Below are 26,103 nucleotides of genomic sequence, written 5' to 3'. Positions count from 1 at the left end.
TTTTTTTTTTTTTTTTTTTTTTAGGGATGAGTATGTAGTTTGATCAGAATCGAGTACACAAAGAAAATATTTTAGAGGGCTTTCTAGAATAAATAATTCCTCAATTCTGAATTTCAACCTGAAAAAAATTGTAAGATACAGAGCAGCTGTAGCCATATCTTCCATTTGGAAACCCATCTGAGAATGGTGCTTATCAAAGGAAGCTCTCTGGAAAAAGAGAAACTTGTACTTTTCTGTTACTTGGGCAAATCAATTATCTTTTCCTAAGCCAGTTAGATTTTTGGTTTTCTTAACTTTTAGCCAGAAAGAGTCTTAAGTGGTACAGAAACTCTTCCAGATTCTCATCAAAAGTCCATGCCATGTAGCTTTATAGGTGACATAAGAAAGTCTTAGCAGCAAATAAAAGCAAAACCTCACTTCAAGAGGCCCATGGATAGCAGCTTGAAAAGTGTCAATGAACAGTTTGGTAGTTTGCCTAGAAAGAACAGAAAAAAAGTAATTAAAAAAAAAAAAACAGGAAAAGGAATTAATTTAACATGTTGGCCAAGAACCTGTTATCATTATCATAAATACAAGCAACCTCCTATATATTAGAATAGCTCAAGCAAATCATAATGGCTATTCATTGATTATTTATTAATTCACAATTTCACTAATTGATTAATTCATTCAAAAATACCAAGCATAAACTTTGAGCCAAGGACTATTTTAGACACTGAGAATACAACTGTAAGTCTGACCAGTAAAGTATGCTTATTCATAGAGTTTCTATTCACCTTGGACAGACATATATAAGAATAGAAAAACGTAATAGAATATGGCAAGGATTATGAAGAAACAAATGTGGAGGGCAGGTAGACTGTAATGGGAAGGAAGAGGGTCTACCCTGATGTGGAGGGGGTCAGGGAAAGCCTCTTTTGAGGGGATATTTATGCAGAAGTTTAAAAAGTGAGGCAGCCATTCTAAAGTGTGGAAACAAATATTAAATGCAGTATTTTGAGGATGCACTGATTTGGCTTCATTCCAGAATAGAAAGGTCATCCATATAACTGAAGTAGAGTGACTGAAGAACAGGTGCTTGACCTAAGCTTGGAAAAGTAGGGAGGATCTAGCTGACAGGGAGCTTTGCAGGCCATGGCTTAAGAGTTTTGATTTTACTCAAAGAGAAATGTGAAGCTATTCAAGTTTGCAAAGAAAAAAAATGTGGGCGAAGGATATGAACGACACTTCTCAAAAGAAGACATCTATGCCGCCAATAAACCTGTGAAAAAAAGCTCATCATCACTGGTCATTAGAGAAATGCAAATAGAAACCACAATGTGATACCATCTCACACCAGTTAGAATTGCGGTCATTGAAAAGTCAGGAAACAACAGATGCTGGAGAGGATGTGAAGAAATAAGAATGCTTTCACACTGTTGGTGGGAGTGTAAATTAGTTCAACCACTGTGGAAGACAGTGTGGCAATTCCTCAAGGATCTAGAGCCAGAAATACCATTCGACCCAGCAATCCCATTACTGGGTATAAACCCAAAGAATTATAAATTATACTATTATAAAGACACATGGACATGTATGTTTATTGCGGCACTGTTTACGATAACAAAGACTTGGAACCCACCCAAATGCCCATCAATGATAGACTAGATAAAGAAAATGTGTCACATATACACTATGGAATATTATGCAGCCATAAAATATTCATGTCCTTTGTAGAGACATGAATGAGGCTGGAAACCATCATTCTCAGCAAACTAACACAGGAACAGAAGACCAAACACCACATGTTCTCACTCATAAGTGGGAATTGAACAATAAGAACACATGGACACAGGGAGAGGAACATCATAGACCAGGGCCTGTCAGTGGGTTGGGGGCTAGGGGAGGGATAGCATTAGGAGAAATACCTAATGTAGATGGCAGGTTGATGGATGCAGCAAACCACCATGGCACGTGAATACCTATGTAACAAACCTGCACGTTCTGCACATGTATCCCAGAACTTAAAGTGTAATGAAAAAAAATCAAACAATATAATTTAAAAATAAAATAAAGTAGATAAAACACATAGACAAAAATGTGGAGTTTCATGTATTTTTTTCATTATCTCGCTGGCTCATGTTTGATGAGTGAATGATAGAAACAGAAAAAAAAGGAAGCAGGAAGACTTGGTAATATGCTTTTCTGGTAGTACAGGAGAGAGATGATTGTGAAATGAGATACTTCTGTAGTAGAATTAATTTCTTTTGGTAGATTAGATGGAGGGGAAACATTAGGAAATATAAGAAATCAATAGCAATTTTACAGCTTTGGGCTGGAGCCAACTAGGGTGATGTGACACCACCTGATCACTGTGAAGAGGAGACGATCAAAACTTAGAGTGGGTCTAAAAGCCTTCATATCAGGCGTATTGTGATCTTCTAATTAGACATCCAAGTGAAGATGTCAAGTTCTAAGTAGTCAATGGCATATATGAATCTTTGGCTCAGAATAAAACATGGAGGCTGAGGATGTAAACCTGGACGATTTGCACATAAAATGTTAGTTCAGTATTGTGGTTAAGAACTTGGGCTTTGCTGCCAGAGTGCTTCAGCTTTGATTTTGGCTCTGCTTCTCATTTGTTGAAGTCACTTAACCTCCCTGCACCTTAGTTTCCTCTTCCATAAATGAAGATAATAAGCAATGTCAGGCTCATAGTATGTATTCAAAACTAGTTACTGTTAACATATTATTGTTTTTGTTGTAATTATAGCATGGAAGCAGATGAGGTCACCCACAGAGAAAAGATCACTAGAGAAAAGATGAATCATGTGACTAAAACCTGAGGCACTCTGAAAGTTAGAGGCTGGGTTGAGAAAAAAAAGGCAAACAAAGAAACTGAGAAAGCATAGCTAATGTGGTCAGAGAAAAACCACATCAAGGCCAAGGTAGGCTGCTGGGACACTAACTAAGACAAAGCCAGAAAACTATTCATACAGAACCCAACTGCAGTGGAATGATGAGTGAATGGGAACAGAGCAAGCAGACACAGTCAATGCATACTGTTTATTTGAGAATTTATTTTTCTGAAAAAGGGCACATATGAAAGGACTGTAGCAGATGAAAATGTAGACTTCAAGGGCCATTAGTTTGTTTTAAAAAAAGGCATAATTGCAGAAACCAAATTTGAAGGATTTATAGACTGAATTAAATCTGCAGACACAGTTTTGGATTCTATAGTAATTTTAAATCATTTGATTTTGAATTCCTTTAGACTTAGCATGTTCTCTCTAATTTTCTGTTGTATGTACCACTTTTGATTGATTTTAATTCAGTTCATCTGGTTTATATCGAATACCTGCCTGACCCTGTGCTCAGAGAATTTGTGCATCTACATAGAATGGATCAGCAGAAGCGTGGGATACTTTACTTAGAAGGAGGAGACAACTGAATAAACACAAACCTTGAGAAGAGAAAATGGAATAGGAGTCTAGGCATGGGAATGTATTTTGAACTTCTTGCACTGTTGTAACAGGGAAGTCAAAGAAGATACGTGGACGTGCAGGTGAATTTGATAGTGGAAAGTTAACTATTTCTCTGATGACCTATCTTTTCAGTGCAGAGAAATGGAATATAGGATCTTTGAGGACAGAAGTTATGTTATAAAATATTCATCCTAATGTTGGAAAGGGAATCAATGTAAGAAACACACTAGATTTGCCAACCAAGGTTGAAGCTTATCTGAAAGAACTTGAAGTGAAACCAATTATCATTGTGTGTGATCTTCACTAGCAATATACAGCTTCTCAGATGCAGAATGGGAGACACTTGGAAGTTGTGCTAAACCAAAGTTGAGGTTTTCCCAGGTGAGTATAATAGAAGGGAAAAGAGAAACAGCAAAAGTGTTTGAAAGCGAGTAATTATGATAATGGCCTACGGAATCCAAGGGTAAGGAGAAAGTGAAGATAGAAGTTTTAATAGATAGTAAAAAAGTGATGCAGTCTATGGAATGAAAGTCTTCTGAGGCAAAAAGACAAATGATGACAATATTCTACTGGTAGGTTATATAATGCCTGGTGATAACAAGCTGATGGGTTCAACAATGATGGTGAGAGGCTGGGTAGGAATGTGGTAATTTCTATACGTGAGAAGACAAAGCAACCACCAGGCCCCCATGATAAATGGATCACACACAGAAGTTCATGGAATTGTGAATGATGATGATCATGTGTGGAGGGAATGAATGAACCAGTCGCAAAAGTCATCAACCATAAAAGAGCTTGACAAGGATGCCTAGCAGCTGATGACAGGGAGGATGCTGTGGGTAACTAAGCCACATGTTATGAATTTCAGAATGAATAATGTTTTTGAAAAAGTAAAGAGATCATTTAGGAGAGAAAATGTGGAGCAAAAAAAAAAAAAAAAAAAAAAAAAAAATTCTCCATTCTTGAATTATGCGAGGGAGGAAGAACAGCCAACCAACCACCACTTTGAAAAGACTGCAGAGGAAAAGCTTTGTCAGGAGACAGCCAGATTCTTTTAAGGTAATGGAAATAAAGGAACATTTTCTGAAAGAAACTGAGACAAAGGTTGCAGAGAAGGCTTGAAAGATACTGGGAGGAGAAGATTGGATAAAATGAGCATGGTACATACGGGTTTATGGTGATACGAAGGCCTGGGGCTTTGGATTTCTGCTGAGTAGGAGGCCTCTGAGACAACATGAGGCTTATCTTAATAGTTCTTTTTTGGAAGACAGGTAATCATTGCAGTGAATTTTTGTGGTTGTTGTTTTTGTTTTCCCTTATAATCGGTGAGATGGAATATCTACACCCTCCCATAGCTCTTCATAATGTCACCTTTTGAAGCCAGGGGCAAGAGCAGGCAGCAGGGGGCTGTCCTCACAGCGTCTGCTCACCTTTGCTGTAGAACAAAGAGAAAGTAACCACTGGGAAAAGACTGTGTTTGGTTTAAAATTAATTCTGTTTAAGCAAGTAGGTTGGTGTTAATTAATTTTGTAAAGAGTTACAGTGAAAAGGTTTTGTAAAGTGTTTTGGGGCTTAAAGGGATAAAGCCGCAAAGCCTCAGTTTCTAGATAACTCCAGGAGTCATAATAAATGATCACCCGAGGGTTTCTAATAACCAAATTTGGACACTATTAAGAAAATTGTCATGAGACCAGAAGATATTCACCAAGGATAAGAAAAGCTGGAGCAGGTAACTTATCCTTCCTCACTGCTCAGTGTTGATTAGGTCCTTGAGTAATTGTAACCAATTTGAGTGCTCACCCTTCAAAATAGATTTTGAAATATTGGAGAGGGTCCCAATAAGATGAAGAGAAATGATTTAAGAAATTAATTATTATAAGGAAATGTAAAAATCATATTTATTTGGAGGAAGAAAAGGTTCAAGAATGATCATTTCTGCTTTCAATGCTATACAAAGACATGTAGTTTGGCCTTTAAATTGTCGTGAAAATCAGACTTCAACTGCACAGTGTTCTGAAGCCTAAGGAAGACACAATTCAAACACCAACAGTTCAACAAAGGATAGCGTTGAAACAGTATTTATGGAAATAGTCTGTAAGTTTAACCAGAGCCCTCCAGAAAGCAAGGCGCTAGGCAGCTCTCACCTCTCTGTCACCTAACAAGGTGCACAGAGTACTAGATCAAATATTGAGGGAAAAGGAAGAAACTTAGGTATTTTCATAGATACTCAAGGAATCTGTTGTTTCTTCTAAAACATTTAGCAGAGCCTGAAGCTAGTGACAGGTAAATAGGCTATGAATCAGAAATCTGTGGAACTGAGCGCTAACACTGCCTTTTTATGTATACGCATATCCCTCAGACAGGCTCAATCATGTCTAGGGACCCGACACAGAGAAAAGCCAATTTGATTTCCTCTTTCTTTGTGTCACACATGGTGCTGTATCATTTAACATCTGAGTCTCAGTAGTCCCCTCTGTGAATATGAATAGTGGTAAGCACTCTGCTTAAGAATGTGTTGAGGTGATTAACAATCATATATGAAATCACCTGACACCCCACATAGATCTTGCTGCTAAAGAGGACCAGCCTAGAAACTCGGATTCAGGCATCTTTCCAGCACTGCTTCTAAAAGTGGCCTTTATAAGACGGGGTGAGACTTTACAGATGCCAGAAAGAAGTTCCTGTTTCCAAGATGGCCTCTTCATTGTTTGAGAGGTCTTGGTAGACTTCATACATTATCCATTATCACTGATTCTGTTCCAAATAAAATTGTTTTTGAGAGAAACAATGCATACTAAGAACAAATCAGTTGGAAGCAGGGTTGGATGATGGGGATGACAAATGAGAATGCCCTGAATAGATGGGCAAAGACATTTTGAGGGCAGGGAAGGTGGGAGCAGAGGCAGGAAGGGGAGTGAGAGAATCCTAAAGACAAACCTTCTTCTCTCCCATCACTTGGCCCAGGAGTAATCCCACTTTCAAAATTCAATACATCTATTCATTTGCAGACATGAAGGAAAAGACTCCTGAAGCGTAAGTGAGAACCAAATTCCTAGATTTATCTAAAGCATACCAGAATACAAGAAGAAATTTTCTTTTCTTTTCTTTTTTTTTTTTTTTTTTTTTTTGAGACTGAGTCTTGCTCTGCCACCCAGGCTGGAGTGCAGTGGCCGGATCTCAGCTCACTGCAAGCTCCGCCTCCCGGGTTTACGCCATTCTCCTGTCTCAGCCTCCCAAGTAGCTGGGACTACAGGCGCCCGCCTCGTCGCCCGGCTAGTTTTTTGTATTTTTAAGTAGAGACAGGGTTTCACCGTATTAGCCAGGATGGTCTCGATCTCCTGACCTCGTGATCCGCCCGTCTCGGCCTCCCAAAGTGCTGGGATTACAGGCTTGAGCCACCGCGCCCGGCCACAAGAAGAAATTTTCATCTTTCTCTAGGACTTATGCAATGTAAAATTGAGGTATGGAAATTTAAAGCATTTTTTTCTCTTCATATTTGTATTAAAGTTCAATTTTACAAACCATGGAAGTTAACAAGAGCTTAAAATAAAGCTTCTATTCTAAGGAAAAAATGTGAAATTTGATTTTTTTGTCTATGATAGATAAAATAACTTTTTTTTAAAAAAAGAGTCCCTTTTCTCCCCAGAACACTCAGATCATGTTTATGCTTTACTTCTGGACGTAATTTTTTTAAGTTATGCAAAAGTTTCATTGTTCCCTGCTTTGCTATCAAAGCATTCCACACAATCAAAATAATTGGGATATCTTTTTTTACTTACCCAATATTAAACAGGTAAGGTTTCTGCAACATTTACCAAATTTCACTTAACACTAATGAAAAATGTAGAAAGCAATTCAAGACTTCAAGTTTTGGGAAAATTATTTCTTATTAGAGCCAAAATATCCATCTATAGTATCACTGTATACATGAACTTCATTTCTTAATTGGTAAATTTGTTATAGATGAGGTATGTTAAATCCAACTTTTTCCATTTAAAAATTTTAAGGTGTTACTTTGGCAATTATAACTCTATTAACATAATTTCAAGAACTTTATGTAATATGTGATTTGGATCTTACTGCTTAGTTTGGGTGACTATAAAATAATTTGGGGTTTTTTAAAGACTGAGAAGTATTTCCCAATGTTAAGTTTTGCAAACAGAAAGTTGAGTGTTATAAATTCCACCTCCCACAGACCAGAATTCACATCCATTGGTCAGGGGCAAATACCACTAGCTCTGCATCCTCAGTCACTTTGTGCCATTTCATCACGTCAGAGCCAAAGGTAAGTTTTTATACTTGCTTTCTTCTTGGATCAGACTTTCTCTCCCTACCATAACAACCTTTAAAAAATAATTCAACTTGCCTTAATATCTTCTGGTGAACTTTGATTCAATGGATTTGGTTTATTTTTGTTATTGACTTTGTATTTATATTATTCTTGGAAAATCCAAAATTTTGAATTAGCTTAAGAATTAATAACATACAGCAAATGGTTAATCTCAATAGTCACGACAGATGCCAATAAAATTATAGTGGTTTCCAATATATGTCTTAAGTAAAATGTCCTGACACAGACCACATTCTTTGCCAGTATAGACAGGCACTATTGATTGATATTAATTGAAATTTTATGCAAAGGGAGAAGATGGTGAAATTTCGGGAGATTAAAAGTATTGTAATGATGACATGACATTATGCATTTAGAATGTTCTTTGAGCTATATATTGAAAGTTTTAAAACACATAAATTTTAAAATATTAATGGTATAAAGTGAACACAAAGTTTCAATTAAGAAACTACATTAAATGCTATTATAATTACTTGAAGAAAGGAATATAAATTTTTAAACTAAACATAGATAGATGCTGTTTATATTTTTACAATTCACACAGACTACCTTATAGCTGATAGCTCTAAGAGTGATGCAAAATGCAAGTAAATTCTGAGATGTAGCCATATGTAATCAAATATAGTATGAAGTGAGAAAAAAAAAGGCTAGCAAGTGTAAAATTTCTTTGAACAATGGAAGTTGCCAGAAACATATAAGGAAAATATTTTTTTAAGTTGGTAGTGGCTTCTGTTAATGTTTCCAACTTGATTATGGGGGAATGGTTCCTGGAACACTTGCAAACCCACTGCTTTATTAAGTAGGACTTTGTTGGTAATTGCCTAGAACAGTTCCAAATCTGCAATCCTGCAAAGATTTCTGCAAAGGAAACTGAAATAGAGGCTTAGTTTATCCAGTGTGAAGAAAAAATTTATTTGAAGAAAGCATAGGGGAGCTAAGAAGGAGCTCCTTGTACTGCTTCTTATTCTCAGAGGAATTTCATATCCTTCTGCCTAAACCTGGTTCATAAAGACTTTCTTTCAAGTAACTGAAGGTCATTTTGTCTGCCAGTGCATTCAAGTTTAAAAGTAATATTTATCATGAATTCCCTTTTATATGTATGCATAGGTACTAACACCACAGGTACTGTTCTTAAAGTAAATCCAAGAAGTGTGTCCAAAATATAAAAGCTTCTAAAATTAGATATGCTTGATACATAATTTTACAATACTTTGCCTCCTCAATAAAGAATCACTAGGTAACATTTTGATAACACTAACTTAAATGTTTAAAATTAAACATGAAGTTTTTTTCTAAACTAAAATGTATTCAAATGAGTATATACAGAACTAAAAAAAAAAATTAAAATTATAGGATCTTGATTGAATCCTCAAAAAGCATAATAAGAGTTATAATGGAAAATAAGAATTGTGCTTATTAAGGAATTAAAAAAAAAAAGATGGCTACAATACCATAGGCATACAAGGAAATCATGCTAAGTAGTGCCTTTTAAACACGTATTCCTATTGGTTCTGAGTTCAAATCTTAGATAGCTATTAAGAATTAAATAAAATACTGAGGACTAAAGGAAATTTTTTTCTATTCTATTTTATTAGGAACATTTTGGACAATATTGCATGGAATACTGATATACATATTAAATAATGTATGTATTGATATATCCAGAGGCTACAAAAAAGTAACAGAAAAAACAAACAAAACTTTGTTCTGAAGAAGGCCTTAGGCTTCAATGCACAAGAAACAGTTATGAGTCCTATTTTCTTTAAATTATTTTTAAATCCTCAATGCCTAAGCCACACCATGGATCACTGAAATTGGAATTATTTGTGGATGTCCTAGTTGTATTACCAGTCAACTCTGTCTCAGTCTCTTCACCTATAAAATGGTATGACATTTGCAGNCTGACCTCGTGATCCGCCCGTCTCGGCCTCCCAAAGTGCTGGGATTACAGGCTTGAGCCACCGCGCCCGGCCACAAGAAGAAATTTTCATCTTTCTCTAGGACTTATGCAATGTAAAATTGAGGTATGGAAATTTAAAGCATTTTTTTCTCTTCATATTTGTATTAAAGTTCAATTTTACAAACCATGGAAGTTAACAAGAGCTTAAAATAAAGCTTCTATTCTAAGGAAAAAATGTGAAATTTGATTTTTTTGTCTATGATAGATAAAATAACTTTTTTTTAAAAAAAGAGTCCCTTTTCTCCCCAGAACACTCAGATCATGTTTATGCTTTACTTCTGGACGTAATTTTTTTAAGTTATGCAAAAGTTTCATTGTTCCCTGCTTTGCTATCAAAGCATTCCACACAATCAAAATAATTGGGATATCTTTTTTTACTTACCCAATATTAAACAGGTAAGGTTTCTGCAACATTTACCAAATTTCACTTAACACTAATGAAAATGTAGAAAGCAATTCAAGACTTCAAGTTTTGGGAAAATTATTTCTTATTAGAGCCAAAATATCCATCTATAGTATCACTGTATACATGAACTTCATTTCTTAATTGGTAAATTTGTTATAGATGAGGTATGTTAAATCCAACTTTTCCATTTAAAATTTTAAGGTGTTACTTTGGCAATTATAACTCTATTAACATAATTTCAAGAACTTTATGTAATATGTGATTTGGATCTTACTGCTTAGTTTGGGTGACTATAAAATAATTTGGGGTTTTTTAAAGACTGAGAAGTATTTCCCAATGTTAAGTTTTGCAAACAGAAAGTTGAGTGTTATAAATTCCACCTCCCACAGACCAGAATTCACATCCATTGGTCAGGGGCAAATACCACTAGCTCTGCATCCTCAGTCACTTTGTGCCATTTCATCACGTCAGAGCCAAAGGTAAGTTTTATACTTGCTTTCTTCTTGGATCAGACTTTCTCTCCCTACCATAACAACCTTTAAAAAATAATTCAACTTGCCTTAATATCTTCTGGTGAACTTTGATTCAATGGATTTGGTTTATTTTGTTATTGACTTTGTATTTATATTATTCTTGGAAAATCCAAAATTTTGAATTAGCTTAAGAATTAATAACATACAGCAAATGGTTAATCTCAATAGTCACGACAGATGCCAATAAAATTATAGTGGTTTCCAATATATGTCTTAAGTAAAATGTCCTGACACAGACCACATTCTTTGCCAGTATAGACAGGCACTATTGATTGATATTAATTGAAATTTTATGCAAAGGGAGAAGATGGTGAAATTTCGGGAGATTAAAAGTATTGTAATGATGACATGACATTATGCATTTAGAATGTTCTTTGAGCTATATATTGAAAGTTTTAAAACACATAAATTTTAAAATATTAATGGTATAAAGTGAACACAAAGTTTCAATTAAGAAACTACATTAAATGCTATTATAATTACTTGAAGAAAGGAATATAAATTTTAAACTAAACATAGATAGATGCTGTTTATATTTTACAATTCACACAGACTACCTTATAGCTGATAGCTCTAAGAGTGATGCAAAATGCAAGTAAATTCTGAGATGTAGCCATATGTAATCAAATATAGTATGAAGTGAGAAAAAAAAAGGCTAGCAAGTGTAAAATTTCTTTGAACAATGGAAGTTGCCAGAAACATATAAGGAAAATATTTTTTTAAGTTGGTAGTGGCTTCTGTTAATGTTTCCAACTTGATTATGGGGAATGGTTCCTGGAACACTTGCAAACCCACTGCTTTATTAAGTAGGACTTTGTTGGTAATTGCCTAGAACAGTTCCAAATCTGCAATCCTGCAAAGATTTCTGCAAAGGAAACTGAAATAGAGGCTTAGTTTATCCAGTGTGAAGAAAAAATTTATTTGAAGAAAGCATAGGGGAGCTAAGAAGGAGCTCCTTGTACTGCTTCTTATTCTCAGAGGAATTTCATATCCTTCTGCCTAAACCTGGTTCATAAAGACTTTCTTTCAAGTAACTGAAGGTCATTTTGTCTGCCAGTGCATTCAAGTTTAAAAGTAATATTTATCATGAATTCCCTTTTATATGTATGCATAGGTACTAACACCACAGGTACTGTTCTTAAAGTAAATCCAAGAAGTGTGTCCAAAATATAAAAGCTTCTAAAATTAGATATGCTTGATACATAATTTTACAATACTTTGCCTCCTCAATAAAGAATCACTAGGTAACATTTTGATAACACTAACTTAAATGTTTAAAATTAAACATGAAGTTTTTTTCTAAACTAAAATGTATTCAAATGAGTATATACAGAACTAAAAAAAAAAATTAAAATTATAGGATCTTGATTGAATCCTCAAAAGCATAATAAGAGTTATAATGGAAAATAAGAATTGTGCTTATTAAGGAATTAAAAAAAAAAAGATGGCTACAATACCATAGGCATACAAGGAAATCATGCTAAGTAGTGCCTTTTAAACACGTATTCCTATTGGTTCTGAGTTCAAATCTTAGATAGCTATTAAGAATTAAATAAAATACTGAGGACTAAAGGAAATTTTTTTCTATTCTATTTTATTAGGAACATTTTGGACAATATTGCATGGAATACTGATATACATATTAAATAATGTATGTATTGATATATCCAGAGGCTACAAAAAAGTAACAGAAAAAACAAACAAAACTTTGTTCTGAAGAAGGCCTTAGGCTTCAATGCACAAGAAACAGTTATGAGTCCTATTTTCTTTAAATTATTTTAAATCCTCAATGCCTAAGCCACACCATGGATCACTGAAATTGGAATTATTTGTGGATGTCCTAGTTGTATTACCAGTCAACTCTGTCTCAGTCTCTTCACCTATAAAATGGTATGACATTTGCAGTCATCATCACCATCATCATCATTATCCTCATCATCTTCAACTTCATATCCCAGAGTCAATGAAGGATCTTAATGTTTAATAAATGGTAAAACTATTAGATGATGAAAAAGCTTTTGTGAATAAGTTCTGTTTTTCTCTATAAAATAAAATAAAATTTTACTGTAATTAAAATATCCACTGTAAAATCAGAGACAGGTTTGTGAATTAATTTGAACATCTGGTGGCAATGGTCCTAGGAAACAGATGATTTCATGTGTTATGTTTATAAATTATCCATGGAAGGAAAGCTACCAGCCTGAGTTCTTTGATAATGACACTAATTTATCATTTCTATTTAGTGCAAACTATTCATAAACTATCAATTAAATATTTATGCATTTTAATATTTTATAATTAGGAAAGCTTGAATAATGAAGACATTGGCAATACTTGTTCTGGGACTTGTCATCTTTGATGCTGCTGTGACTGCCCCAACTCCAGAGTCCATCAACTACGACTCAGAAACCTATGATGGCACCTTAGAAGACCTGGATAATTTGTACAACTATGAAAACATACCTGTTGATCAAGTTGAGGTAATCGATCCTCCTACTGTTGAACCTTTTAAATGCATGAGATGAGGAATGACTGGGTTCTGTTCTCTTCAAATAGATGTTTGGATTTTTTAATAAGTAGAAAGAATTTTTGTTAATAATTTCATATTAATCTTTTCTCCAAAACATGTTCAATTTTTTGGAGGTTAATACCGGAACTGTCTTTTGCTATTTTTTTTTTTTTGTTTTTGTTTTTTTTGAGACAGAGTCTTACTCTTGTCTCCCAGGCTTGAGTGCAGTGTGCATCTCAGCTCACCTGCAACCTCCGCCTCCCAGGGTTCAAAGCAATTCTCCTGCCCAGCTCCCAAGTAAGCTGGACTACAGGCACGGCCACCAAATGAGCTAATTTTTGTATTTTTAGTAGAGACAGGGTTTCACCATGTTGGCCAGGATGGTCTTGATCTCTTGACCTCATGATCCACCCCCCTCAGCCTCCCGAAGTGCTGGAATTACAGGCGTGAGCCACTGTGCCTGGCCAATCTTTTGCTTTTTTAAAGTTCATGTTATTTCCTTCCAATTTTATTGCCAAATTGAACATAAAAATGCATTTCTGTGACGTTAGAACAGAGAAAATTAGAAAAAGTTAATAAGCAAGGAAGAGAGTTAAAATGGTATGCATGCAATGATGAGGAAAATTTGGGGTAAAGGAGAAAGATGTGAGATCGAAAAAAACTAGAAGAAAATAAAAATACAGAGAAAGAACAATAGTTTGGAACTCCACTGTAGCTCAAGAGTGAATGTGCTTCCCTAAATAACTGATTGTCTCTCCAGCAGTAATGCAGAAATTGGCAAGGTTGGCCAGGCGCGGTGGCTCAAGTCTGTAATCCCAGCACTTTGGGAGGCCGAGACGGGTGGATCACTAGGTCAGGAGATCGAGACCATCCTGGCGAACACGGTCAAACCCCGTCTCTACAAAAAAAAATACAAAAAACTAGCCGGGCGAGGTGGCGGGCGCCTGTAGTCCCAGCTACTCGGGAGGCTGAGGCAGGAGAATGGCGTAAACCCGGGAGGCGGAGCTTGCAGCGAGCTGAGATCTGGCCGCTGCACTCCAGCCTGGGCGACAGAGGGAGACCCCGTTTCAAAAAAAAAAAAAAAGAAAAAAGAAATTGGCAAGGTTGTAGCCCATTCCATAAATTTGACATGACATGTTCCTAATTAAATACAAGTCTTTTAATGTAAGTAAAGGATACAGGTTAATTTATATGAATCAGAAAGCAAACAGACCTTGAAATGCTGGAGTGTAACCAATGTGCAACACTGACAAAGACTAATTAGCTATAAATAAACAAAAAGAGAAATTACTTCACCTTTAAAGGATCATAACATATTTTGGGCCGTCTTTAAAGTGTAAATCTTCTTAGAATAACTATTTTTGATAACCAAAGTTAGGAAATATTTAGATGAATTCATATATTTAACTTGTCTTGAACTAGATATATCTTTACTAAGATACTAAAATTTTTCAATATTGTTTATGTTGCCTTATGAATACAACAGTCAGATTTTCACAATGTGATAGTTTTTAAAAATCTACCCCCCTCTCCCCCCTCTCTCTTACTTTCATTCTCACCCTCTTTTCACCCTCATTTCGTCTTTCTCTCTCATTTTTCCTCTCTTTAATAAAGTTTAGGCTTAATAGCGGATCATTTTTCTTCTGCAAGTTTGATTGTGACTTTATTTTCTAAGTCTTCATTAATATTCACTGTTTGATTTATTTCACTGTATGGATTCTGTTTGTTAACAGGATTTTCTGTTGAGAATTGATGGTTGTTAACACCAATTTTGCCCTATGTGACTTCTACATCTCCAATGTGATGCATCAACGTAGAATATAAGATGAAAGTTTTTCAGTGGTTAACTCATCTGCCTTGCTTGTTTTTTCATCTTGCATAAAAACACATTTGTTAAAAAAAAAAACTTTTAGTGCATTTCTGAATTTATCTATCAAGTTAAACATTTTAGTTCAAACTTATTTGTCATTTCCCCTCAAACTATTACAGAGGATCAAAGAGATTTGATGATTACCATAAGTGAATCTTCTATTTTGAGTAGGTTTTGGGAATGGTTTCAAGGGTGCTGTTTATTCCTTTCACAAGACCAAATACACAGTAGAAAAAAAATGCTGTTTGGGATCATGGCTTCTCTAGGCAAAAATGAAAAAAAATGACTATATCTGCAGAATTCTTTTAACCCATTCCTTACCACCAGGATCATTTTCACTGCCCATAAAGTTCTAGGCATTCTCATGAGGTTCAGACATTTTTCAGGACATCAAGAAATTTAAGCTAACAAACATATCAATATAAAGATGATTTAATATACAATATCTCCTAAGTATCTGTGTTTTCTGGAATAACAACTTCCTATGAAATGCCAAATATAATGTGAAATACCAAATATAAAGCATTGCATCTTTACATACTTCAGCCTTTAACACCTACAAACAACTCTAACTTCACACAGCCCTTTCTGAGCAATTTTACTTCTAACCAAACTTAGAATCCTCAGTGACTGAGGGATCCAGAGAGCCACTAACAATCCCTTGTGGTTGATTGAAACATATTAGTTATCCCTTACTTAACATTCCTTGGTGATGAGCTAATCATCAGAAAAACCAGTCTGTAGGTAGATGGGATAGATACAGATATAAATAGGCATATACATATGCTATAATAACTATAATGCACTTAAAACCTGTAAATAGTTTTAAAAAATATTTATAGGGTAGATCTAGCAACAAGAAATCAACCAACTCAGTCATCCATTACCTAAGAAACAAAGAAATACAAAAACAAAAATATATGATAAAGTAAATAAGATGACATGAGGAACAAAATTTAGAAGAACTTTAGCTCAGATATTGACAAATTAAAATGAACTGCTTTTCAAGCAAGTGAAAAAACAGTGCATAAGTTCTTATGGGGTGATGTGAAGTAAAGATGATAGATCCAGTCATGTGACTAGATTAACTAATAAAGTTACTCATGACATGAATTTCTTCATGCAGTCCTGGAAGTCCAGATTTCAGTGACTTGTGGTAAGCTTATTTATCTCATTTTTGTGTATTAAGGTGAGTTGTTCCAAATGTTCTTGATTTCCTATGAAACATTCTGACTAAATACTACTAACATAACCCATATAGGGTACAGTTAAAGAAAAAAATCCAGGGTAAATAAAGCACATGGAAAATGGTAGGATGAAATTTTTCGTATTTTTTTAAATCTCCAATGGCAAGGGTATGTTTCTGCCTGTTTTAGTCTATAATTTATCTCATCTGTAGAACAGAAAACCTTTATCCTAAAATTATAAATGTATAGGAAAACTGAACAATGCCTTTAACATATATGCCAATTTCTTATAAATTATAAGACTTGGCATTTTGTACCAGTGTAATGGACCCTTGGTATAGGCTTTGGCAGATTAATTCTTAAGGCTTTTGATGTATATTGTGGGCAGAATTCTAAGATGTTCCCTAAAAGGCCCATTCCTAGTATGCCCATGCCCTCTACAATCCTTAATATCATGGGCATTTGGGGATATCACTTCTATAATTGGGCTATGCTACATGGCACAGTTGAATTTACGAAAGGGAGATTATCTAAAAGGGCCTGACCTAAACTGATGAGCTCTTTAAATCAGCATCTTGGTGTCAGAGTCAAAATGTGAAGCATGAGAGAGATTCAAAGCAAAGTGAACTGTCTCTCGATGACTTAAAAGACAGAAAGACCAATTTGGCAAGGAATGTAGAAGGCCTGTAAATGGTGAGAGAAACTGATGGCCAGTAAGCATATGTGGTCCTCAGGCTTAGAGACACAAGCAACTCTGAGCTCTGCATGAGACCACAGCCCTGGTCATCACCTTGACTTTGACCTTGTGAGACCCTTCGAAGAGAAGCCAGTCAGGTCAGGCCTGAACTTCTGACTTACAGAAACTGTAGGCTAAAAAACTGGGTTTTTTAGGGTTTACTAAGTTTACGATAATTTGTTATGCAGCAGTAAAAAAAAATAAAACAAGATGGAAAAACTTAAAAGTTTTTTGTCTGAAAATCAAATTTGCATTATTCCACTGTAAGTGTTGCATTTGTGAGTCTAGCGATTTAGGTGGTCAATACGTCAAACTGCCCCCAAAACCCAGGGGAAGAATCTCAATTGAACTTTCTTGGTTTCTACTGATGATGGTAGATTTGTTGGCTCCTGAGTTGTTGAGAAAGGGTCATTAAATTATATGTGTTTGAAAATTATATTCAGTAATATAATTCCAAACTGATGATTTGTGTGATTTCTTATGATCTAGACTGTCTATGATCCATTGTTTTCTATATTAGAAGCAAGTTTTTAGGCCCAACAATGCCATCAGACTGCTATGTATTACCCAGTACGGAAATATATTGGTGTGACATAAAATGGTTGCAGCTTTTACTGCACTTTCATTTTACTCTAATGCTGTGAATAGGAATTGGTTATAGGTTATATGATCAAAATGTAGACTTTTTGTTTTCTGATAAACTACAGCTAACCTTAAGTGAGAATTTATTATGTGCTAGTTACTGTTGTAGTCATATTACACTTACTACCTCATTTATTTCTCACAACAAAACTAGAAATTGCTATTGTTACTCCTGTTGAATAGATGAGGATTTTCAGACAAAGAGCAGTTAGGTAAATAACTTGACTAACATTAAACAGTTAGTAATTATATATCATAATAATGATGCTGTCTTCTCATATCACAGAATAATTTCCAAAAGGGTAATAAAAGACTATTATTCTGCCCCCATTTTCTGTCAAGCTCTACATTGTTCTTTTAACTTGATATTTATTTTAGTTGAACTGAATGCCAAGTACTCCGCAACTCCTAAAAGGAAAAGAAAAGCCTTTTTTATGGGTAATGTGAACTAGAGGTACCCTTTATAGATAACTGACTCTGTTATCTAATTCTTGTAAGAAAGAATGGCATGAGACTACTTCTAATTGTAACTATGCATTCTTCAACATATATCTAAGTTCTGGACTATAATTTTGTATTTGTCACATATTTACTAGTCTAGGAAAACATTTTTCTATTTGTCTTAAAGGGTTCATCAGAAAACTGCATTATTCAAAAGTTGGTATTATTTGAGTGGTTTAAATTGAGATAGACTTTTTGATGAAGGTGGTTATTTGATGTCTCCATTTTCATGTTATAAAGTTATTGATATTTCATTTTGCTTAGGTTGGAGGGGGCTTCAACTTGTTTTCTAAGAACAACATGAGCCCTACCTATGAGTAAAGCATTTTTCCAGCAAAGTGCTTGGTAGAAATGTTAAGATTTATGAGGCTCTATAGAAGGATGTCAACATCCATTCCTCCAGTAAAATTTTCTTGGCTTCATCCAGATTAATGAACTCCTCCTCACCTGTACTACATTAATTAATGTAGCCTTATATAATTACTTTTACTTTTCCTGTACTATCCCTGTGTAATCAGTAAACACCAAGAAATGTTATACTACAAAGTACTATAGAGCTGTTAATTGTATTTGCTGTACGATGACATGGAGGGCATTTACAATGGCACTATGCAATGGGCTTTGTGGGGATGTGTAAGAAAAATTTCTCTCAGGTCTCGGTGTCAGAATGGGTTACAACTTCTAAAAACAGTTGCTTACTTTCAGGGTCCTGTAGTGGTAACTGAGTGTGCTTGTCATTATGGCTTGCCTCCTCAGCAACCTGGGGCCCAATTTTTGTCTCAGTCTTCCCTGGTTTCATATAACCTTGTCTACCTTTATTTTCTTGTCACCTCAACTATGTATGTAGATTTTTTAAACGTATTACCACATGTTGTTTTAGAACTGTCTCGTATCCTTTCTGGAATGATATGGTATATGCATTCATCAGTAAATAACAGTAGCAATGAATAAAGGAATATCAGTAAAAACTAGTCATAGAAAATTTCTTGCTTGAGAGATGCTTTCCTCGGTATTACCCTCCAATGATCTTAAAATTGAGGCAAATTCTCCTCCATGAACAGATAAAGTGGCTAGATTGTTTAAAATCATTCTTGTAAAGAAAGGCGCCATAAAGTATAGTAGTTACAGATGATGAATTCTTTAAAACTCTAGAAGATTTTTCAAAGGGATGAAATTATATTTAGCAAAGTTGTAGGAATGGTAGAGAACTCAATAAAGGCAGTCGTATCAATTGAAACTTGAGGAGAGGTTTCTGTTTATTTGTCTTTATTATAGTACGGTGCAATGCAAACTAACCAAGCCTCAGCACCAAGCACTATACCCCTGTGATAAACCTGCACATTTATCCCCTGAACTTGATAAAAATAAAATTAAAAGAAAAGATAACTTTAGAATATATGTTGATGCTCTGTAACACTAGAAATTGTTTAAGGAGAATCAAGCTAATTCTGGACAACTTCCAGAAATCAAAGTACATTTTAGATAATGATATATAAAAGTATCTTAACATTAGTTTTCTAAATATAATAAATTGGTATAGGACTGCATTAATGTTAAAGGGTAATTAGTCTAGGAAATTGTCTCTGTATTTAGTGAACACAAAATACTTATATTAGCAATATTTATACTATTCTGGTGGCAAAAGATATGCAATACTTGTCTTTATATTTAAAAATATAACCTACTGTGGCCAATTTATACAGTATATTTTGAAGTTTTATACATACAAAACTTTATGTTGGAAGAAGAAACTTTAACACAATCAGCCTGAATTAAATATCTTTTTCCAGAGTATGTGAAAATAAAAGCTAATCTCTCTCTTTACTGAAGATGATTTGTAGGAAGGGAGGAAAGAATTTTGCTGATGAGATTTTAATATGGTTGTCTCACTGACTTTCCATAAGATTATTTTAAAAACAATGTCAAACTATTTAATTCTCATCCTAAGCTATAGTATTTAAGAACCTTAAAAACTTAAGCAACAAAAAAATATACAATCACGTAGACTCATTGGGAAAACAAATACTGATAGTCTTTGCCTGTGACTTCTTTATATTTGTATTATATATTATTTATGAGACCACAAACATAAGATAACTTAAATAACTAACCCTGGAAATAAGGTATTATTGTAACCATTTAATAAGGATAACTGTGGAACAGTATTTTGTCCAGAGTTTTCATCTAGTAAGTTTCTGAGTAAAATTTAATCCAGTATTTTAACGCCAAAGGAGAGAGACTGTGGCCCTAAAAGGCCCCACATTCTTTTTCTGCTTCTTCTGTTTAATCTTTACTTCTTTGAGCTATGCCCAATATTGAGGTTTCTTTTCTCTGAAATTAAGTGATTTGGTTATTAAGAATCAGAAAAACAACCATTTTCAAGTGATTACAATTAACACAACATTCAAACATCTCTGTTAAGCTGTCAAAGTGTTTAAAGGGGCAAGAGGTAATATGATTCTTCTGAACTGAAAGATGCTTTGTCAGGAATATGAGGATTGAGCAAGCTTTGCCAAATACATTTCTTCCTCATCTATTTTCAAGATAAAATAGAAAGTACGATACAGCTTCATTGCCAGGTATTCATGGTTACGGTCTTTTAGATAATTAATGTAGATCACGGAAACAAATGTGAGCACCAGGCTCATGTTTAAAGCAGAATTCCACTGTGCTTAACATGTCTACATGTCAGTATGTTAAACCCATAAAATACATTTTAGTAACTCAGGCCAAACAGTGCAGAACCTTTTAAAGCTTTTAGAAGTCAATGGTTGCCATAGTGGTAATACAGAGGAGTTGCTTCAAGATTAATTTATTCAACCGTGTAGAACAAATTGAGAGATAGATAAATTCAAAATTTAATTTTGTTTAATGAAAACCTTAATTCTGTGCTTGAGTAAAAGTCCAAATATTCTGGATTTCAAATGCATTTTTTTTAAACAAAACAAGGAAGACCAGTCATTTAAATATTATAAGCTGAATATTATCTGCTCTAGGTCTGGGCTTTCTCATTAGGAATTGACTGGTGCAATGGGTATTCTAAATTAAGTGAATAAATAGGTACAAATATTTTCTTTCCAATTTGGCTCTGCTTGAGCACATAACCATTAACACACACACTATAAAGAATAATGGGAGAAACCATTGGTGTTGGGTATTGTTCATTTCTACACCCATTTCCTCACCGGGAGGCAGCCTTGTCATAATGCTGAATAACACAGGGCTTAAAGTCAGACTTCTAGATGTAAGTGCCAGGTCTGTCACACAAACTGTATAAACTTGGGCAAGTCATACAACCTCTCTGGGCCTCAGTTTTCTATTTAGAAGATACCTTTTGGCCGGGCGCGGTGGCTCAAGCCTGTAATCCCAGCACTTTGGGAGGCCGAGACGGGTGGATCATGAGGTCAGGAGATCGAGACCATCCTGGCTAACACGGTGAAACCCCGTCTCTACTAAAAAAAAAATACAAAAAACTAGCCGGGCGAGGTGGCGGGCGCCTGTAGTCCCAGCTACTCGGAGGCTGAGGCAGGAGAATGGCGTGAACCCGGGAGGCGGAGCTTGCAGTGAGCTGAGATCCAGCCACTGCACTCCAGCCTGGGCGACAGAGCGAAACTCTGTCTCAAAAAAAAAAAAAAAAAAATAGAAGATACCTTTTGAGGATTAAGTAAGATAAACATGTTAGCTGTTTAATATAGAGCCTGGTACATAGCAAATATTTAATAAATGCAACTAACTTTACCATTGGATTACTCACTCAATTAAAAGCCCCTGCAACTTATGTGCTGATGATCACAGATGCCTTAAAGGAAGGGATGGGATTTGGGCTATGATGAAGGCTAACTCCCATTGTGTTTGGGTTCACATTAAATCCACTTACCAATCTTTTGCTGAGAGTCAAGAACTGGGGAAGGCAAATTAGACCAAATCTCTTCCTGTGCCTTGATAGTCTCAGGCTAGTAGTCTTACAGTTTCAGTACAATAGAGGAAGTTTAAAAAGATACATATAAGATATATGCATACAAGATCTATAGCTATCTATTGGAATGTAAGTTTTTATGAGTTCACTCACAAAATGCATATGCTGAAAAATTATGTTATTGAATCTGTCATTAGTTTTAAACCTGGCAGCTAATCTGAGATATAAAGTATTTACTTGTTTATCCATCACCTTTTCTTAACAGTATTTAAGTTTACTTACATGAATAAATGCTATAATGTACACACAAATTAACATACAAAGATGAAAATATAAATCTTAATACAATAACTTTATCTCAAAATATTATATATGTATTATAAGAATACAATTTTCTATTATATTACCTGTTATATCATATCTTGTATTATATATATTACTGATCATGTGTTATGAGGTGACAAATACAAACTAAGAAAGTGAGACAAAGAAAAAAATAATAGTTGGGAACATAATATAAAGCCAGGAGTCAGGTAGATATATCAAAATTCACACCATTTTGTATTATAACTCATAGAGATACATACAAATAAGGCCGGGCGCGGTGGCTCAAGCCTGTGAATCCGGTGCAGCACTTTGGGAACGGACTGAGGGCGGGGGGAGTGATCCCCACGAGGTTCAGGAACTGCCCGAGACATCCTGGTTAACAAGGTGAAACCCCGTCCTCCACTAAAAACTACAAAAAACTACCGGCGCGCGAGTGGCGGGCGCCTGTAGCCAAGCTACTGCCGAGGCTGAGGCGGGAGATGGCCCGTGAACCCGGGAGGAGGAGCTTGGCAGGTGAGCCCGAGAATGGTCGGCCCACTGCAGCTCCAGGCCTGGGCCGATACAGCGAACTCCGTCTCAAAAAAAAAAAAAAAAAAAAAAAAAAAAGATACCATAAAATACGTAAATAAAGTTTTTCCAGGCAGTAATGCTAAGTTTTAGGGGACCTCTATACTTTCTCCCATTATGTCCTATCTAAATTTAGGATCAGGTGAGAAGGAGAAATGGGATTCACACAAAAATAGAGCTCAAAATGTTCTCTTTTATATTGATAAAGGTGAGGTGTACCCCCTGAATTTAATGCATGACTTCAGTGTGAAGCAAGTAAGAGCTTCCTAATACAAAACTCCAGAAATAAACTGTGCCATCAGTCACAGGCAATGCTGACCAGCCACAAGCCTCAGTACAGAATCTACCCCTGTAAATCTTTTTTCATGGAGCAGCAAAATGAAATGTATGCAATTGATAGTCAGTTCTCCCCAAAAGGGAAGGGGAACCACCTGGGGCCAGTTCCTTCTCTCAATCATCAATTAACTTAGGAGTGAGAAAAGGGATCAACAGAGGATCTAAGAAGACTTTTGATTGTTCAGGGAGAAAGTCATAAGATGGAAAACATCTTGGTTTAGCCTCATCCAGATGTTGGTCAGTTTATGTCCGTTGACTCTGGTCTGTAATCTGTGTACTCAAACACAATTTGGAGAAATGCCCCACCAAGAGTTAAATTATGACACCACATTTGACTAATATTAGAGCTCTTCTTCTCTAAGTGTGGTCCCTGAACTGGCAGCATCAGCATCACCTGGGAGCTAGTCACGAATGCAAATACTCGGGTCCCACTCCAGACCTAGGGAATCAGAAGCTATATGGAAGGAGTTCAGTGAACAAGCCAGGTCATTCTGATGAGCCTATGATTTAAGAAGAATTAAACTCAGAAAATTCTCCCTAATATAATGTTCCTTCCCTCAGAGTAACATTTGAGATCTTTCTGTTTTCTGGCACAGTTTGTAAATATGCAATGGTGGCAGAATCAGTCGTCCAGTCTTACCTGAAGTTTCTCTTTCTTTCTGAAAACTTGAAGGCTTTGAGTTCCCCTTTTTGTGCTAAGACCTGTCTTTCTGGCACTTAATGCTGCATTGCATAGGTGTTCTGTCATATGACAGACTCTCTAGTGAGCAAGTATTTTCAGCCAGAGGGTTCTCCAGCCTGGATGTTATATGCCCAGTGCTTCACCCTTTCCTCCTGCTATGGATTTCAAGAAGTCTACCTCTCCTCAGAGAGTTTTCTCCATTCCCCATGATTTTGTCACCTGAAGGAGGAATTTCTAATCCCCTGGCTGTGCAGTTCTTAATAAGCTATGAGGCCTGTCAGAAACCAGGCCACACAGCAGGAGGTGAGCAGCAGGCCAGCCAGCATTACTGCCTGAGCTCCACCTCCTGTCAGATCAGCAGTGGCATTCGGTTCTCATAGGAATGCAAATACTATTGTGAACTGAGCATTCAGGGGATCTGAGTTGCCTGTTCTTATGAAAATCTAATGTCTGATGATCTGAAGTGGAACAGTTTCCTCCTGGAACCATCCCCAGTGGATAAACTGTCTTTCACAAAACCAGTCCCTGGTGCCAGAAAGGTTGGGGACAGCTGATCTGAAGAATCAACCTCAGCATATTTTTGAACTGAAGTTGCTATTGATATTTTGAAGTCTATGCCCCAGAAACCTAGTAAAAAACAATCCCTTTACTACATTCTCCTCAAGACTTTGTTCAATAGTTCAATGTTCCAGAACTTAATTAGTGTTTCTGTCTCCTACATCCTAGTCTGCATCATAAGTCACTTCTCTGGTGCAGTGATTTTCAACCTTGGTCACATATTTGAATCAGCTCTAGAGCTTTTTAAAATCCCGATGCCTAAGCCATACCTAGGACTACTGAAATTGGAATGATTTGTGGATGAGACCTAGGTTTGGTGTTTGACTTTCCTCATATATACTTTCAGTGTTACATGCAGTTGTTCTAAAAAAATTAATACACTTCTTAATTTTATCTCTTTACTTCTCTAGTACTGTGTTCTTTGGAAAAGAGCCTTCTTTTAAGTTAATTTTATTTTCTTTCTGTTCCACACCTTCGTTTTCTGGCATAGTCCTCTACATTCTGTAAATCAGTAACTTATGAATCTGCTAAAAGTAACACTGTCCAAAGCATTTTGGAAATCCTCAAATTTCTGAGTTGGATATTTTTAATTGGATATGTTGTCCCATTGGACTAATTTCTAAGCCAGAATTGGGACTTCACTTGTTATTGTCTTCCCAGCCCTCCATTAATGTGCCTAAGCTTCACTGGATTTTCCCTAATTCCACATTTCTCACTCTCCCTCTTAGGGCAAATTCTAGTAAACCCTGTCTTGAGTTTTCCAGGGACAGAGAAACTTACCCTTTGTTGGTTAATGTGTACACATATAGGCATGAAAATCTCCTTGCTAATATTCAATGTGGGCTTTAAAGAGTTAAATAACATGTATGCAAATATATAGTATATGCTCCATTCCTTGACACGTTTGAGAAGAACAAAGAAATACATCTAAAAAATATTGAGACAGGATAAAATCTTTTTGTCAGTGTGTTCTCTCTAGAGTTATAATATCAAAACTCTGATTAAAGACATAAAATTGAAAGAAATTAAATCTAGGCCATTTAAGATAAAATAATTTATTCTACTATAACTATACTAATTCTGTAATGTATAAAAGGATAGAATGAACATTGAAGAGAATCAGTAAATTTTGGAAGTACAGAGAAAAAAAGAAGATCCCAGAGACTAATGTTGTCAAGGCCAATAAATCACTATTCGGCAGTCGTCTTTTGGCAGGGTGTTTTTTTATCATGCTAACGACTGCAAAAACTTATGAGAGTTAACACATTTAAAGAGTTTGATCCCTTGGAAAAGAGTTCTTCTTTTGCCTTATGTTATTATGGAGCTGATTTATCCAGAGTCCTTTGTACTCGTTCTATGGTCATCAATAATCTTTTGACTATAATTAGCTTCCCAAGTGGGACTACCTACAGAGAATGTGGTGGCACTAAGAGGATGAAGGTTAGCCTTCAGGTTTAATGTGGTCTTTGAACTTGTTTAAGATAATTTTGCCCCAAGAGATAAAGTCAGGTTTCTAAGTTTGTAAAATTTGCAAGAATTTGCCAGTGATACTGGATGG

At 35.6% G+C, this 26,103-nt stretch overlaps 1 protein-coding gene across 2 annotated transcripts in view; it reads left to right on the top strand.

Annotated features, from left to right (window-relative positions):
* The first annotated feature begins 7,712 nt into the window (after positions 1–7,712).
* Positions 7,713–26,103, top strand: part of EPYC (epiphycan) — a 49,502-nt gene continuing 31,111 nt past the window's right edge. The window contains exons 1-2 of one of the 2 annotated variants that reach the window (XM_017868349.1): positions 7,713–7,749; positions 13,017–13,194. In XM_017868349.1, coding sequence (XP_017723838.1) covers positions 13,030–13,194 — 165 coding nt within the window. In that variant the 5' untranslated portion in view covers positions 7,713–7,749; positions 13,017–13,029. Of the gene's footprint in view, positions 7,750–10,580; positions 10,661–13,016; positions 13,195–26,103 lie in introns of those variants that run through there. The other variant, XM_017868348.1, reaches the window with a different exon arrangement.

Source organism: Rhinopithecus bieti, unplaced genomic scaffold (assembly GCF_001698545.2).
Source record: "Rhinopithecus bieti isolate Rb0 unplaced genomic scaffold, ASM169854v2 scaffold_2453, whole genome shotgun sequence".
Taxonomy (NCBI): Eukaryota; Metazoa; Chordata; class Mammalia; order Primates; family Cercopithecidae; genus Rhinopithecus; species Rhinopithecus bieti.
The sequence above is the reverse complement of the archived record's forward strand: the minus strand, read 5'-3'. Positions and strand labels throughout refer to the sequence as shown.